Source organism: Aulonocara stuartgranti (assembly GCF_965226115.1).
Source record: "Aulonocara stuartgranti genome assembly, chromosome: 23".
In the NCBI taxonomy this organism is placed as follows: Eukaryota; Metazoa; Chordata; class Actinopteri; order Cichliformes; family Cichlidae; genus Aulonocara; species Aulonocara stuartgranti.
Window position 1 is genome coordinate 15,138,889 of NC_138958.1, and position 17,764 is coordinate 15,156,652.

The window sequence follows — 17,764 nt, forward strand, 5'->3', positions numbered from 1 at the left end:
GACCCAGTCCTGGCAATTTTATTGTCACTGCATAGACACACTCAAACTCATTGAAGGCTTGTTTTATTTTAATTGTTCGTACTTAATAACACCAATTTTGTTATTTTTAAACGTTAACTCAACTTCAACTTAAATTCAAGGCCTGTTTCTATTTCGCAGGAAGTAAAATTATGTCTGCTTCAGGTGATCCTTGTAAAAGTCACATTCACCTCAAGCCCTCTAATATTTTCCACTTTCCTTTCACAACTAAGAAAAGCCCTTAAAACTGTTTACTATTGATTAGAAATTATAATGTCTCGTTGCATTTCAAAAGTACAAAAAAAATTAAATGAAAACTTTGAGTAACGGCGCGTAATTCAAGTTGTTTCCTTATAAATATACTTTTTAAAAAAAAACACGAAGACGATAGACAAAATCGCTTAATAAATCAAGTAGACGTAACGCAAGGGATGTTCGCTGCTGAGAATTGTTTTGTAGCTTAGTTCTGTTTAATGAAGGCAAATTTCCCGTTTCTGAGTCAGCCCGTAAACTCATCGCTCCGCCCAGATCCCGGTTTTGTGTTCCCGGTGAGCCACAGACACGTTTCCCCCCACAGTTACCACAAGTCCGCAGCCTGCTTTCGCAGGCTCACAAACCAGGCGAGTGGCATTATTATTTGCAGGAGTTGCTCAGCGGAAGCAACCGATAATGTACTGGGATGTTATCGAGTTACCATTTTGTTGGGAACGCTCAACATAAATCTGTAACTCATGGTTTAAAGAGAAAAACAGTTAGCTAAACACTTTGCAGGAGGCTGTGTAACGGTGATTTTAATGTCATTTTTTAAAAACTATTTCAAAGAAAAACACGGGTAGGTAGGTAGAATATAGGCCAATCAAGTCTGGAGTCTTGAGCAGAGGTGTATAAATTTGAAGTGGTTGCCTTAGAAACGTCCACTACCGAAGAGTTGAACGCAGGATTCCGCGAAATCTCGTAAGGTAATGTTTGTTAGTACGACAAAGACGACGACTAAGGTAGTAGTGATGATAACCAGAGCAAACTTGTATTATGGTGGTTGGTGAATTTTTATTTCCCAATATGTTGGACTTATATAAAAGTCATCAAACTGATAGGAAGACTAATGAAACGTGACCGCTTCTAAACTCTTCGGTTATTAGCGCGCTTAGCCGCGTTAAATGCTTGCCTAAAGCGACTTGCGTTGAAAAGAAGAAAATAATTTACAGACTAGCTGTTAAGGTTGTTTTTTTTTTGTGCAAGATTCAACTGCTAAAATGTGCAGAGATGAAAAATACAAAGCGTTTAACTTTCTAGCGCTGACGACCAAACTCATCCGGGAGCATTAGCACATCATCAAGGTTGTTAGTGCATAAAATACAAAATGCTACTACTTAAATTGCTCCGTTAGTACGCGGCAACTGTGGTTATTTTATTTGGTATAGTACACCGACTGTTGGTAAGGTTAGCAGGCAGGCGGACTAACCGGTGGGCGTGACTGAAGCTGGTTTTTTAAATGTGCCTGCCATTTATTGGTTTGACAGAGAGGGCGAGAGACGCACTCCTGTGCATCTCTCCAAGATCTTGGCTGCTCGTTGCTTAAAAGCAGGTGACGTGAAGCACTTTAATCTATGAAAAAAAAGTAACACAGGTTGACCAGGAATCAAACTAGGTAATTCCCAGTGATCTGTTGGCTGATAACTTGGCATCTGGTGTGTCAGAGAAAATAAAACCAGTAAAGAACAAAAGGCGTGAATGCCTTAAAAAATTTTAATCTACTGCAGATAAACGGTATCTGAAAATCATGCAATTAAATTATTTCTCAGAGATGCATCTGGATCTTCTGTTGATCCATCTACTGCCTCATCAGAAATGCTGATGGAATGTTGGGTGTTTGGTTCAAATCATCATTATTATCTACAAAGGAGGTCAGCAGAGAAATACTTAGCTTGCAAACATGAGCAAAATCCAGAATCCTGTCACCTATACATGTATAATTTGCAATCCAACATATTTCCTTCAGCACACAGTTTACAACTGTGAATCTGTACATCATCATCATTACACAGATCTTTAGTCACCACATTTACAAATTACTTTCCCAAGCACATTGAGGGGACAAATTCAGTTATGGTAGATATGTTTGTAGAAGCCATTATCCTCTTTTTAATGTTGAATTCAGTGTCACACTGAATAACTTGAACAGGCCCTGAATAACTGCTGGCAGCCAGCACTAAAAGGAAACCGCAACTAAGTGATTAATAAGACCATTTCCAGTAATCCAGTGTATGTTTAACTATTTAGAATGCTCATTAATGTATGATTGAAAAGGATGGGTAACAATACCCCAACGTATCAGACCCACATAGTGTACTTAAAGGATGCAAACATACTGTTGCTTCATCTGAAGTAAAATGTGCACTGGAGCAGTTTTGGAGAGATGCTGTAGATGGCAGTATTACATGTGTCTAGCACAAATGAGCCTCTCCTAAGCTTCCATTCTTAAAGAAATATTTAAAAAAAAACAACAACAAATATTTCTTTTCTGTTTGGATTCTGCTATAAATCTAAGAAGTGTTTGTACATACTCATTTTCTGCTGAAGAGACTATAGTTGTTAGACTCATTTATTGATATTAAGGTTTTTTTAAGAGAAAAAAGATTCATCCTTTGCAGCTTTATCTTTTTTTTCATACAGTGGGTAAATTAAGTATCAAACACTTCATCAAATTTCTAAATAAAGATCTATCTAAAGGTGCTATTGACATGAAATTCTCACCAGAAATTTGCAACACATCCAGTCCATACATGCAAAGAAATCCAACCATGAATGTCCATAAATTATGTGTAAAAATGAGAAATGACGCAGGGAAAAGTATTGAACGCACTTAATGACATTTTTTTGAAAACTTAATTTGTTTGATACTTTTTACAAAAAAAGGGAGGGGCTGTTCTTCCACACAGTCGTTAAATCCTGCAGGTTTCCCTGGGCCCCTGCTTTGAACTCTGACCTTTAGTTCTTTCCATAGATTTGGATTCAGGTCGAGTGATTGGCTTGGCCGTCCAAGCAGCTTAATTTTCTTTCCTTAAACCAATTGAGTTTCCTTGGCTCTGCATTTGGTATCACTGTCTTGCTGAAATGTCCACCCTTGTTTCAGTTTCATCATCCTGGTAGATGGAAACAGATTTTAATTAAAAATGTCTTGGTAATTTTTTCCATCCAACAGACCCACACCATGATATCCCCACCTCCAGATTTCACTATTGGTGTTTTGGGCTAATAGAAAGTGCCCTTTGACCTCCAAACATGGCGTGTATTGTGGCATCCAAAGAGTTCAATTTTGGTCTCATCTGACCACACTATATTTCCCCAGTATTTCACAAGCTTGTATAAATATTGTTCAGCAAAATTTAAAAGTGCTTCAACATACAATAGAGTCTTCCATGGTAAATGCACATACAGGCCATGGCAGTTCGTTTCATTACTTACTGTTTTCTTCAGAACCATTGTACCTGCTGATTCCAGGTCTTTTCACAAGTGGTCCTTGGCTCTTGGACAGCTGGTAGTTCTTTTCACTGCTCTGTCTAAAATCTTGCCAAGAACACCTGGTTGTGGCTGGTTCATGTTTAAATGGTGTTCTTTCCACTTCCAGATTATGGCCACAACGTTGCTTACTAGAACCTTCATTCATTTAGAAATTGTTTTGTAAACAATGCCATCAGTATGTTTTGCAAAAACAAGGTTGCAAAGGTCTTAAGTGCGATCAATAGTTTTACATATCAAGGGATGTTTCTTGTGTAATGACTACAACTACTACTACTTCTTTTTTTTTATATATATTATTTGGCTGTGTGATACTTTGGTAATGAAACCTCTTTTTATAGGCCTTCAGTTGGGACTGCAAATTAATATTAGCTGATAAAGAGGCAGGCTTGCTTTCTAATTACTGATAGATTTCAGCTTGGGTCATGACGTCCATACCCGTTTGCACCTCTCTTTCTTCATGTGTTCAATACTTTTCCCTGTGTCATTTCTCATTATTACACATAATTTATGGATATTTATGGTTTGACTTCTTTGCACGTGTGAAATGGATGGATTGTTACTGACATCTTGGGGGAATTTCATGAAAATGGCATCTTTCGAAATATATTTACTTAGAAAACTGGTGACATGTTCAATACTTAATTTTACCTTTATGTATTTGGCATGTCTTCAATTTTATATCAAGAATATGAATGCTATAGCAGTCACGGGGAGTATTAATGCTCAATATAAATTTTTAAGAATTTAGGGGGTCGAGAGACTAGTTTGCGACATTCTTGTAGAAGTAGTTTTGTTATATTATTGTTGGTTTAATCAGCAGATGCTTTCCTTTTTTCACTTGACATGTAGGAAAACGTGGTACGAGCATCGAGTTTCTGCAAAGCAATTTCCAGGTGGCTTTACCCCTGCATGCAATTTGGATATCGCAATGTCTGAAGGGAACGTCGGCCCCCCTGTGAGTGGAAATCCCCCTCCACCAGAGGTCATAAATTCCAAGAGGCCTGGACGTGTAACCAATCAGCTACAGTATCTGGAGAAGGTGGCGCTCCAAGCTTTATGGAGGCATCAATACTCATGGCCTTTTTATCAGCCAGTGGATGCAGTGGCACTGTGTCTCCCAGTAAGTAGTAAAATTGTAGTTGTAGCACTGCAGTAAGACTGCAGTCATGTGTATTTAATGTTTGAACCTAAAACTGTCTTCATGAGCCACACTTCAGAAAGGCATGTTTTCATGTTCATGTCTTTGTCTTCAGGATTATTATACAATTATTACAAATCCAATGGATCTTGGCACCATTAAGAAGCGGCTAAAGAATAGTTACTACTGGCAAGCAGTTGACTGCATAGAAGACTTCAATATTATGTTCACCAACTGCTATGCGTACAACCAGGTAAGATGATAATAGTTATGTTGCTGTATGATACCAAAATATAACCACAAAGCACATTTCATATTCCTTCACAGAAGCAAGATGTACAAAAATCAGAAGTAGTCCTACAATGAAAAAAAGCTGGACAAAAAAATAACAAAGTCACACTTTTGTTTTGTGTAACTTTTGGTGCTTAACAGTATTGGAATGCATCTCAGCAGTTTAAACTGTCACAAAAGCACATTTGCCTTTTTTTCCTATTTAATGCATCATTTGTCTTTCCACAGCCTGGGGATGATATTGTCTTTATGGCAAAAACCCTCGAAAAGCTTTTTCTGCAGAAACTTTCTAAAATGCCTCAGAAAGAGTTTGTGGTAGAAGTCACTACAAAGGACCTACAAAAAGGGAAACACTCTAATGCAGGTATGTTGCATGCTCCTAACTAGTAATGCAGGGTCATTTTGTCCTGTCTTATAATTTTTGTAAAATTTTAAATGAGAAAGAGAAACTTCAAAAATGATATTACGATGTTACCACAGGAAGATATTAAAATTGCACTGATTTTGTTCACCATATAAAATTTTGTTCATGTTTAACTTTATCACCTGTGATGCAGATGCATTAAAGCACCGATCCCTCATGTCAGAGGTTGTTCTTCAGCAGACTGTGACAGTCATTCCTCCAGATGTCCGTCAGTCGAGCCTACCCATCCAGCTCTCTGCACAAACTGACTCAACACTAAGCACTGAAATGGTTTGCGAGCAACTTTCAGAATATACATAAAATCATGCAGTGTTCTATTTAAGTAAAATGTGAGATAAACGTTTTACATAAACTTAGCTGTACTAGTAACGGTTCCTTATGCGATTGTCTAACCAAAGACCTCAAACAGTGCATGCATTTAGTATAGTAAGTGCATCATCGCATATAGATGATCATCATTAACGAATGATGTCAGAAGCTATTAATCATATTTATTACTGATTGTTTTTGTGCCTTAAAACAAACTTTTAAATGTCACTTTTGTTATTTGTGTCCCACTGCTTTTTTCCTTTTTTTAATATCTAGAGCAAAAAAGGTCTCAAGCGGAAAGCAGACCCCACCACCACCTCAGTGATCACCAGCAGTGAAGTCTCCCCTGCTGAACATTCAGCACCTTGTATGCTGATCTCCCACAGAGGCAGTGGAAGGCCCATCAAGCGTCCTAAGAAAGAATTGCCTCTCATTGAGGCCAAGAAGGTCAGACTGTCTGAGCAGCTCAGATGCTGCAATGATATCCTGAAGGAGCTGCTCTCAAAGAGGCACTCTGCATATGCATGGCCCTTTTATGTGCCAGTCGATGCGATTGCTTTGGGTTTGCATGACTACCATGATATCATCAAGCATCCCATGGACCTGAGTACTATCAAGGTAAAATGTCTGAGCTGATTAACTGAAGCATGTAATGTGATTTTCAGTATATGGTAGATCAGTTTTCTCAACAAAAATGTTACTTCCTCAGAAAAAGATGGATCAAGGAGAGTACGGAAATGCAAAAGTGTTTGCTGCCGATGTTCGCTTGATGTTCTCCAACTGTTACAAATACAATCCACCTTCAAATGAGGTGGTACACATGGCAAGAAAACTTCAGGTACAGTTTATCAATTTATTGATTTCTTAAATCAGTAGGACAATATTTAAATGTAAGTTATGTTTTATGTTTACCTTCACATGCATTTTGCATGTCCTTAAAGCCGCATTCACATCGAATGAAATTCACTTGTCCGACATTGGTTGGTTGCTTATTGTTGGTCACTAGTTGATATGTCTTTTAATTACATGCCTTAAAGTTGTACCCGCACACCTCAGCTTGCAAAATGGCATCGGCTTCCTGTTATCCCTGGTTGCCAAATTGCTGCTGGTTGCTTCCTCCGGGGATGGGGCTCTGGGCCTAAAAAGCAAATGTGTTGTAGGTGCTAAACTTGAAATCTCCTCCTCCTCCTGAGCAGATTCCCACTTAAGTGATTTATCTGCTGTTTGCTGACTTCTGAGAACATTGCAGTTAACAAGTGTTATATGATTTGAAACCGTTTACAGTGTTGTATCATCATGAGCCACATGTACAAGACACTAAACAGAAGCACAACAACAGCATGCTTATTATATGTTAGAGTGCGTCTTAGCAGTAACTTGTTCCACACATACACCTTTTGAACCAGTTTAAATTGAACTCTAAAAACACCCCCAGATAAATAGTTTTTCACTTAGTTGCAGCTGCAAAATGTTAAAAAAAAAAAAACTAGTGTGGACTTTTAGGAGGAAAGTGTCTTTGCTTGTCTAACTATCCTGTGATTATGAGCACTTTTTGTACAATAGGGGTGGTTTACAATTTCTTTGTGCATGATGGAGCATTTTTGCCACTAATCATCCCCCCAAAAAACAAAACAAAAGGCCTTCAAATACAACTTGCTTTGACATGCCCCTGTAACAGTTGTATAGACTAACCTATGTCAGTTGACGAATTACAGTTGGTGTAATTGCTAACAATACTGCAAAAATATTTTGTTTTAACAGGAAGTTTTTGAGGCCCGGTATCTGAAGCTTCCACATGAAGCAGAGTCCTATCAGACATCACATCAGCAAGAAAAGGGAAAAGGAAACCGAAATGGAAGTCTGTCAACTTCAGAAAGTTCTGACAGCAAAAGCTCATCATCTGAGGAAGAATTTTCATCAGAAGGGAGAGCCATTCTGCTTGCCAATCTGGAGGATCAGGTCAGTATTGCGCACACAGTAACAAGCAAGCTTTGAGAAATAAATTACTTCAGTGCTCTATAGTTAACTTAAATGGCTCGCTTTTCAGTTGAAGGCTGTCAGTGAGCAGCTGAAGAAGTTTGTCCAGGATCCCATGATGAAATCAAGGAAGAGAGAAAAGCTGAAGAAGGAAAAGAGATCAAGGGAAAAGGATATAGCTCAACTAAAGAACAAATCCTTTAAATACAAATCTGTTGTTCAAAGTATCGCACCCAGCAGGAGCTCTTCCTTGTAAGTGAACCCCACTTAATCAATCAATATTTTTGTATTTTTTACCTAACATAAACTGTTGGGCTGTGTATGCTACTATATAAACTAAACATAAATATTTCATATGTATGTATAGGAAAGAAACCAGACCTCCTAATCTCCGTGAATCCATGAAAGATGAGGGTTCAGCCCCATTGGCACCAATTACTTACCAGGAGAAGAAACAGTTAAAACTGGACATCAACAAGCTGCCTGGTGACAAACTGGGCAAGTTGGTGAAAATCATCCACACCAGGGAGTCTTGTCTGCGAGATTCCACTCTGGAGGAGATTGAAGTTGACTTTGACATGCTCAAGTCTTCCACACTGCGAGCTCTGCAGAGGTTCGTCGCAGAGTGTCTGACTAAATCCATCAAGAATGTAACAAGTAAGTACAGCGTGACTTAATCAGAAAATACAAGTTAGTCTGCTAAACTTGAAGTGTCTTTACAGTGACAGTGCTTGCTTATCAGGTCAAGCAGTCAAAATCTGTCCAGTAATGATAAAAGAAATATTAGGTTTAGTATATGCTTGTCTTTATACATACAGTACAAGTCAAAGGTTTGGACACAACGCAACAACTCATTTAATGGCTTTTGTTTATTTTTACTACTTTCTGCCTTTTAAATACACGCTGAAGACATCAAAAATATGAGGCAAAATGTATGGAATCATGTAGCATAAATAAACTCCGGCTTTTAAGGTGTCGTGGATAAATACAACAAAATAAAACTAGCACCGGTACAGAAGAAAATAAGATTTATTCATAACACAAGTGAAAAGACCCAGGAAGACCGAGTTAACGATAAAAACGATAACAAAATAACGCTAAAAAACAATAAAAACCCTGAAAAACATACATTTCACACCCGAGCCTCAACTCTCGCGGCCCGGTACCAAACGACTCCGGTCCGTGGCCCGGGGGTTGGAGACTGCTGCACTATATGAATATTTATATTATAAGATATTCTCAGTAGTTACAAACCAAAATTCTGCTCCACAAATGTATCTAGCATGAATTTTTCAAAAAATGGCTGAAGAGTAGATTTAAAAAAAAGTCTGTCCAGTCTGGAAAATAATGGGAATTATACTGATATTTTTCTACTTATCAACACAAACTGATAAAATTATAGTATTTACAGCAAAATAATTAAACAATAAAAACAATGTTATGTTAAATAGAAACATAATTTTTCAATTCTGTTGTTGATGACCTGTATGTCGTGCTTCTCAGAAAAAAGACCCAAGCCCACAGGAGCAATCCAGACTTCAAAACTAAAGTATGGCGGAACGTCTCAGACTGTCGGCAAAGACCAGCACTTAACTGGTAAAAAGAGGTCATCAGGTAAGAAACAGATTTGTTGCAATGGTACTTCCACGTGTGAGACAGTGTAAAAATGTCAGTCTTGTGTTAACAGCTCAAGTCGTGGCCTCTCCTGGTCTCAGCTGCTCCTCAAGTGGGAGCAGCAGCAGCAGCTCATCCGACAGCAGCAGCTCATCCGACAGCAGCAGCTCATCCGACAGCAGCAGCTCATCCGACAGCAGCAGCTCGAGTAGTCTTTCTACCGCCTGTGATGCCAGGGACACTGAATCAGGTCTGGTGCTGTCTTCAGCTTCTCCATCTCATTTTCCCCTTCTTTCTTACATGGGTGCCTTTTTTCATTAATTTGTTTTATTTATTTATTTAATTATAAAGGTCTCTTTTCTTTTTTCTTTTTTCTTTTTTTTCACATTTCATACACACCTTTTTGTAATCTGCTGACATGGATGAGTCCTGCATGTTTGTACCAATGACAGCTGCAGTAAAGTCTCGGTCTTTTGGGGGGTATTTTTTTTCATTGTTTTAGTAGGCACTGAAGTGTGTTGCATAATAGTGGTGCCATTAAACAGAAAAAGCATAACTCATAAAGTAAATTTATGCGAGGCTGAAAAACGGCATCTCTGATGGGCGATTGGTGCAGTCAGGCATGTGTGCTCTCTCTGATGACAGGGTCTTATTGCTTTTTTTTCTCTTTTTTTTTTAAGGAAAAAATAAATGAGAGCTTATGTAACAAACTATTCTTATTTTATGCTGCCAAGATATCTCAAATAGCTTGTTTTTCATGATGTTTGAACAGGAAACTTTAAGAGGCTGTAGCCTAAATTAAAGAAGTAAAAAGTCTAATCATATGCTTACCAGCTACTTTTTTTTTAGGTATCCGGTCTTTAAATGATGACATGATGAATCCTGCTTCTGGGCCCAAACTACCCTGCGTTTAATAAGGCTGTTTAACCCGTTTTAATGCTTTGTATCTTGTTCTTTTAATCTCAAAAAGCCCCTAAAAACAGTCAGTGATCACTGTCAGCCTCTCTCGCTTTTTATTACCGCTATTCATTTCAAAGCTCAGTTTTTAAAACCTTACGATGTAACTACAGCCCAGCCCATGCAGCAGTATATGAATGACTAACCTCGTATTGCAGATGGATTATCTCATTTGTTCTCCTGACTGAAGTTTGGTCCATTTACAGCATCCTGCCATGCGACTGCATTTGTCCCTAACCATCGGGAACCCTCACGTTAACTTTTATCGAGTGGGAAAAAGTTAGCATTCATCCTCCAGCTTCACTGTGTTTATGTTATGCTAACGTAGCTGTGTCGCTAGCGATCACGTAGCACATCATTAAATACCAGCTAGCGAAACTTCATTAACCCTATTTGGGCAACCACCTGCTTAAAAGTCCAGGTGAAAAAATGAATAATTAATTAACACTTGGAACTATTTAGCTTTTCTTGAAGGTTGTATGAAAAGCAAATTGTTATAAATTTCACGGTGTCTTGTTTTTCCAATTTATGGCACAAAATGAGTTATTATTGTCAATGTTTTTCAGTGCTGAAAAAGAGGAAGCGGAAATCTAAAGACCATTGCCAAAAGGTTAACAAAAAGGTAAAAAGATTCTCTTTTTTCTTTATTCAATAGATCAATGTAAGCTGGCGGGTTACATTGATAAGTAAGACTGTAATTTCTTGTGTCAAAGGTGAGACATGCTGCTGGTAAACAGATGTTGGGAGGAGCAGATTTGACGAAAGCATCCGTCAAGACCAGTCAGCTTCTTGCTAATGGGCAGTCTGTAAAGAAAGCAAACAGGGAAGGACATCCAGCACAGCACGATGCAGCGCTAACCTTTGATGACTTGACTTTATCGCCTCCAGGTAATGTTTTTGTCTTTACAAATGCAACATTTGTCCAAAAGTAAAAAAAGATTTACCAGCCTCTTGAAAAGATCTTTCCACAAGATTCTTTATTTCTCAGGACTAACAGTTTTCCCACCATGAAAAGTACAGTAACAGTTATCTGATTTTACCACCACCCATTTACCTGGTAGGCCAGACAAAGAACTAGCGCCTCCTTACCCTCCCCCCGCTCCTGGTTTGGAATATAATACTCATGCTTGCCTTTAGTTGGTTTTACTCAATAGTAGCACGTGTGTTTAAATAAATGTGCAGAAATCTGCTTCTTGTGTCATTGTAATGAGTTGAGAATGAATTCCTGTAATTTACTGTTTGTCCAGATTTGTCTGCACTTTTATCCCCCATGGGATCTCCCGTAGAGCTACTGGACTGGGCTGCTGCAAGATTTGAGGTACGTCAAAAAAGGCACATTTCTGCACACAAAGGCAACTTTTACAAAATCTGCTTTGTAACAGCTTTTGGGGTAGATATTAGATACATGTTTTATCATATGTTAGGAAATATGTGTAGGCATGTGCTGCAACTACTATGAACAGGCCAACGTCAGTACCAGCAGCTGATTTAAAAAAATAACGTGCCTGAAATGATAATGAAGAGACCTTTATTAAGAACGTGTAGTCTAGCAGAATCTGCCATCTTTCCCAGCAGCAGTTTACTATTGCATTATGTAGGGATATGTTTTGTTTATTTGGGGGTTTTTTTCTCAGCAATTTGGAGCCTTCATAATTTGAGTGCATGAGTTAGCCACGTGGAAAAAACTGCACCCACCCATTCCATGTGTCATAGTTGAAAGCTATGGTTTTTAAACAAAATTTTGCTTTTCCTGCAGGGTCCAGTGCTGTCCCCTCTTGGAGACAGCCCTCTGCAATCCAAAGACGAAATAACACCCAGTAAGTCGCTTTAAATCACTTATTATTACATCACCATCTTTAAAAACTACCGTTTTCTTCATAATGTTAGGAAATGTTAACTTTATTATTGCAGATTTCAGATACACTGCAGATCTTCCTGACAAGCAGTTGATTAATGTGCCTAACACTGATGCTGCGAGTAAATCTGCTGAGGGTGAAAAACCCCAAATTCCCAAAAAGGTTGGTTTAATACTCCAGAAAACTGTCATGATCATTTATCTTACTTTTATGTGCTGATATAGCTGGAAATTATATCAATGTTCAAGGATGTGCTGCTTTTTATGTGCATTATTCATTAGAAAGTGGTGCAAATACTTTCAAATGTGGTGTTTCCACCACCAGAAGGCATTAAATTATTACAACTTAACTTTTTTTTGTGTTTTTTCCCTCTAGTGGCCAAAACCTAGCTGGTTGATGCCAACAAATGCACACCAATGTTTGAAGTGAATGTATCTAAACATTGTGATTTTCCTTGCTTAGGATATTGTGGTGAAAAACACCGAGCCTTGGGTGAGATTGGGAAGACCGAGAGAGAGGGTGATGCTACCTCCAAACAATTCCTCAAAAGGGACCTTCCAGATGTTTCGTGAAAAACTACTGAAAAAGAAATTGTTGGATGAAAGCAAAAAGATCGAGGCTCCTGAAAAGACCAGGTGTTCACACAGTTAATAGTTAAAGCATTCGATGTGAATTTAAATTAATAGGTAGATTTAATTAAGTTGTCAGGCATACAGTTGTTGCCTTTTGGCCAAAGTTTTAAAGATGCCAAAACTACTGAGTGCCTGTATTAGTTGCTATAAGCCAAGATATATATTTTTTTCTCTGAAAACATAATAATTGATTTAAAGAGAGCAAAGTCAGTAACTTGGGTATTCTCCTTCTAGTCTACAAGTCCCATGTAAATCAGAACAAAACCCACAGCCTGTTAAGGAAGTTTCGGGTTTGCCTGGAAGTATTTGCACAGAAGGTCCCTTGGATGCTCCCAAACATGTTGAACAGCAAAGGTCTAAAAAAAGGCGACCTCTAATCACACAGTCGTCTTTAGATAAAGAAAGAGAGCGGGCCCGCCAAAGAGCGCAGGAACGTCGCAAGCGAGAAGCAGTGAGTACCTTCTGTATCTGTTTCAGTGATCCATTTGTATCATTTCATTTGATTTTGGTAAAAAATATCATGTTAAACTGTATTGCTGTTTGTTTTTCTCTTTTATATAGATGACTGGTATCGACCTAACATTGCAACGGGATGTCATGACTAGATTTGAGCTTGACCTTTAAACTGGGCGGAGATTTATCTGAAACGTGTTTGATGTCTTGATAGTTTTTTTTTCCCTTTGATGCCCTGTACATGTCATTAAACCTAATAAAATAAATGCTTCATTTGTGGGGGTGGTAGTAATTTGAGCCCTTTTCAAACATCATTTCATCATACTGTTAAGAGTTAATTTTGTTAATGTTCACGCAGAGAGTTTGATCGGACATGTCAGCGATGGAGGAAACCACAGTATACACACAATGTTTCCACTTTTGCAACAAGCATATTTTAATATGCTCGTCTTTATTTAGTGGAGTAGTTGGAAAAAAATTTTTTAGTTTTCTCTGCACGGTATGTCCTTCTGTTTGTTTTATAGTGCTGCTGAGAGGATTAAAAGAGAAACATTTTAATCTTAATGCACTTTTGAAACTAAACTGTTGAGATACAAATGCTATTATGTACATGTTATTGCATCCCAAAGATGTGGGAAAGACCTGGCGAGATTGATGTTGTAAGCATTACGGAAACCTGACCAGGTGCTCTTTGGCACAACTTGACAAAATGTTGAGGCGCCATCAGGTGAATGTAAAGTCGTGCACATCTTAAAGGGGCTTTAAGTGCAAATGGATTTAGTCCTTACTTAGCATTTGATAAATGCCTGCACTAGTGCCCTCTGGATTTTCGCCTGACTAGGGTTAAAGTGCCTTCATAAAAGAGTTATGTTTTTCTCTACTGTTCAGAGGTAAGATATGCACAGTAAGCTAGTTCATATCCCATGTACTGCAGTTTCAATGCCACCTTGTTGCATTGTCTACTTAAACATGCAGCGGTTGTTCTGGTATTATATGTTAATGTCCTGTAAGTGTTTACCATGGTTTTGTTAATACTGACTTAAATATACTTGAAATGTAAACAGAACACTGTAGCATGTTTACACACTGACTGTTTTCTTCTTTCTTAAATATTCTTGGATTTTTTTATTTTTTTATTTTTTTTTTAAACTGAGCCAGGAAAAAATATTATAGTACCAAAGTTTTCTTTGTGCAATTGACTTCTCAGTTCCTTGAGTACTTGAAATGCCAAATATTGTGTTAGCTGTACATGCAAGGCACTTTGTTATTCATGCAGTTTTTTCTTACTCAATAAACCTTTTTCACTAAACAGTCTGGATCACTTTATCAAAATATCAGGTTACTGCACAGATGCAGTTTACTCATAATGCAGATGATCCCCCATAAATCCATACAAGAGCTAATCATATGGTTACCAGCATGCACCACAACCACTGGTAAGTTTTCTTTCATTTAGTTATGGTTGCTGTGCTGCATGTCATGTCAGAGTGCAAAATAAAACCCAACTGCTGGCAGGGCAAATTAGCTAAAGGTATATTATTTAAACAATTTAATCTCCACACACAATCTTCTACACTAATTATTTATTAACTTGATGAAATATGAAGGAGCTTGACGTGTGTGTGTGTGTGTGTGTGTGTGTCAAGTTCACATTATTTATGCTGTCACGGATAAAGCTACACACGAAATTATTAAACTTGAACTTTTATATTGTGCTTGATATTTAGCCAAGCACAGAATATATACTTGTTAATGTTTTCATGAATACAGAAACATATCTAAGAACTGTTTCCATTCTTTGTTAAAATCAACCACATGTTCTTTGGAGTTACTATTCATAACTGCATTGGTAATAGTGCAGTCATGAATATTGATAATCCATTAATTAGTGATGAGTTTTTGATAAATCAATTGGATTTAATTATAGATGAGGTTATTCTCTTAAATGCATTAAAATTAGAATCTAAATGTCTGAATGTTTTAGTAAATTTCTACAATATAAATGTGATGTAGCTGTAAATATGTTGTAGTATTCCCATAAGTTATCCTAATAACAAACCGTGGGTAACACAGGAAGTCAAAGCTGTCCTCAACATGAAGAAGAAGGCTTTCAGGAGCAAAGTGAAGGAGGAGATGAAGGCAGCACAGCGGGAGGTGAAACGCTGCCTGAGGGAAGCAAAGGACACCTACAGGAGGAAGGTGGAGCAGAAGTTGGAGAGGAACAATATGAGGGAGGTCTGGAATGGTGTGAAAACCATCACAGGCCACAACACCAAGAAAAGCACAGTGGGGGGGACTGTGGAGAAGGCAAACGAACTTAACAACTTCTTCAACAGGTTTGACCAGCCCACAACCCCCCCACCCTCACCTTCACTACAGAGTCCAATCCCCACTCTCCTACCTCCCTTGCTTCCCCCCCTTCCTGACACCATGACACCCCCCTCCTCCAATCCCTCTCTCAGCAGCAAGACATCTCCCCCCCTCCCCTCTGCCCAAACATCTCCCAGTGTCACAGTGGATCAGGTCAGGAGACAACTGAGGAAGCTTCGCCCCAGAAAGGCAGCAGGCCCAGACAAGGTGTGTCCTAGGATGCTAAAGGCGTGTGCTGCTGAACTTGGGGAGCCGCTACAACGAGTCTTCAACCTCAGTCTGCGACTGGGGAGAGTGCCCGCCCTATGGAAGACATCCTGCATCGTCCCGGTCCCCAAAAAGAACCGGCCCAATGAGCTGAATGACTTCCGACCGGTGGCACTGACGTCACATCTTATGAAGACTCTAGAGCGGCTCTTCCTCAACCTCCTCCGACCACAGGTACAACATGCCCAGGACCCACTACAGTTTGCATACAAGGCGGGTGTCGGAGTGGAGGATGCCATCCTGTACCTCCTACACAGAGCCCACTCACACCTGGATGGGGGAAAAGGCACGGTCAGGATCCTGTTTCTTGACTTTTCCAGTGCCTTTAATACCATCCGGCCCTGTATGCTTCAAGAAAAACTGAACAGGATGGAGGTGGACCCCTGCCTGGTGGCTTGGATCTCCGACTACCTCACCGACAGACCACAGTACGTCAGGCTGAAGGACATCACGTCTGACACAGTGGTCAGCAGCACAGGAGCACCACAGGGAACTGTGCTGTCCCCTCTTCTCTTCACCCTGTACACCTCTGACTTCGGCTACAACTCTGAATTATGCCACATTCAGAAGTTTGCAGACGACACAGCCATCATGGGGTGTATCTGGGATGATCAGGAAGAGGAGTACAGAAGTCTGGTGAGGAACTTTGTCGCATGGAGTCACACAAACCACCTGCAACTCAACACCTCAAAGACTAAGGAACTGGTTGTGGACTTCGGGAGGTCTAGAGCAGGTCCACTGCCGGTTCAGATAGAGGGGGAGGAGGTGGAGGTGGTCAACAAGTACAAGTACCTCGGGCTGTGGGTGGACAATAAACTGGACTGGTCATGCAACACAGAGCACCTGTATAAAAAAGCCCAAAGCCGACTGTACTTCCTCAGGAGGCTGAGGTCTTTTAACATCTGCAGGAAGCTCCTGAGGATGTTTTACCAGTCAGTGGTTGCTGGAGTACTTTTCTATGCTGTGGTGTGCTGGGGGAGCAGCACAGCAAAGAAGGACTCATCCAGGCTGGAGAAACTGATCAGGAGGGCTAGCTCTGTGGTCGGCATGAAGCTGGACACTCTGGTGACAGTGGCAGAGAAAAGGACATTAAAGAAACTGATGGACATTATGGACAATGCCAGACATCCTCTGCACACGGCCATTAACAACCAGAAGAGTCTGTTCAGTGACAGGTTGCTTCTCCCAAAGACAAGAACTAACAGACTTAAAGACTCCTTTGTCCCACACGCCATCAGACTGTTTAACTCCTCTCTGGAGGGGAGAGGGAGGGGAAACAGGAGGACAAAGGAGGGAACAACTAAGCTGTAGTGCCTCTTCACCTCACTGTGCAATACCTTTTGTGCAATACTTTTGTAAATAGTCAACAGTGCAATAGACTCAATACTTGAAATGTGCAATTCACTTGTATTTTTATTTTTATTCCTATTTATTATATTTATCCCCTTCGTATATTTTATTTATATTGTCTCTGTATTTATATATATGTGTGTGTGTATAACTCTGTAACTTCTGTCGGTGCTGTGCTTTTTTGGAAATCGAATTTCCCAGAGGAACCCACCCGAGGGATTAATAAAGTTCTATCTAATCTAATCTAATCTAATCTAATCTAAGTAAAATAGAGGGGTAAATGTAAAAAATAAATAAATGACTAAAAAGGGGTAGAAATCAGTATTTGTGCTTCAGGCATATATGAACATATCTATTCAGTATAGGTTTACTATTGCATTATGTATTTTTTTTCTGTGCAGAGCTTGATTAAAGTCTTGGATTTAAAAAAGAAACATCATGTAGGGTAGATTTAAAACAGGAACAAAACTGTTTATGAAATGCTGGTGCCATCCTTGCTTTTTAAAGAATGTGTTCTGTTAAAATGTGTTTTTCTCACAGCGTCTCTGGGTCGGATTTACAATGAAGCATCCAAACTAACAAAATG

The 17,764-nt window shown here is 39.2% G+C and overlaps 1 protein-coding gene across 5 annotated transcripts; it reads left to right on the forward strand.

Annotated features, from left to right (window-relative positions):
• The first annotated feature begins 538 nt into the window (after positions 1-538).
• On the forward strand, positions 539-14,496 carry brdt (bromodomain, testis-specific). 5 transcript variants are annotated; one of them, XM_082523416.1, is made up of 21 exons: positions 539-638; positions 4,390-4,660; positions 4,794-4,931; positions 5,198-5,333; positions 5,527-5,663; positions 5,979-6,320; positions 6,412-6,540; positions 7,464-7,661; positions 7,750-7,931; positions 8,047-8,336; positions 9,183-9,293; positions 9,367-9,421; positions 9,452-9,543; positions 10,817-10,872; positions 10,964-11,138; positions 11,498-11,568; positions 12,007-12,067; positions 12,162-12,268; positions 12,569-12,741; positions 12,973-13,189; positions 13,300-14,496. In XM_082523416.1, the coding sequence occupies exons 2-21, from the start codon at positions 4,469-4,471 to the stop codon at positions 13,360-13,362; spliced, it is 2,925 nt and encodes a 974-aa protein (XP_082379542.1). In that variant the 5' UTR covers positions 539-638; positions 4,390-4,468; the 3' UTR covers positions 13,363-14,496. The 5 variants fall into 5 exon arrangements, with proteins under 5 accessions (XP_082379542.1, XP_082379539.1, XP_082379540.1 ...); XM_082523413.1 differs by having other exon boundaries at positions 9,367-9,543; XM_082523414.1 differs by lacking the exon at positions 539-638 and adding an exon at positions 645-977 and having other exon boundaries at positions 9,367-9,543.
• The last annotated feature ends 3,268 nt before the right edge of the window (positions 14,497-17,764 follow it).

What these genes read in the sequence shown, in the direction of transcription:
- brdt (XM_082523413.1), top strand. Translation starts at nt 4,469, where the DNA reads ATGTCTGAAGGGAACGTCGGCCCCCCTGTGAGTGGAAATCCCCCTCCA. An exon ending in TGGACCTGAGTACTATCAAG is followed by an intron (nt 6,321 to 6,411) that starts GTAAAATGTCTG and finishes TTACTTCCTCAG; the next exon opens with AAAAAGATGGATCAAGGAGA. An exon ending in GCCAAAAGGTTAACAAAAAG is followed by an intron (nt 10,873 to 10,963) that starts GTAAAAAGATTC and finishes CTTGTGTCAAAG; the next exon opens with GTGAGACATGCTGCTGGTAA.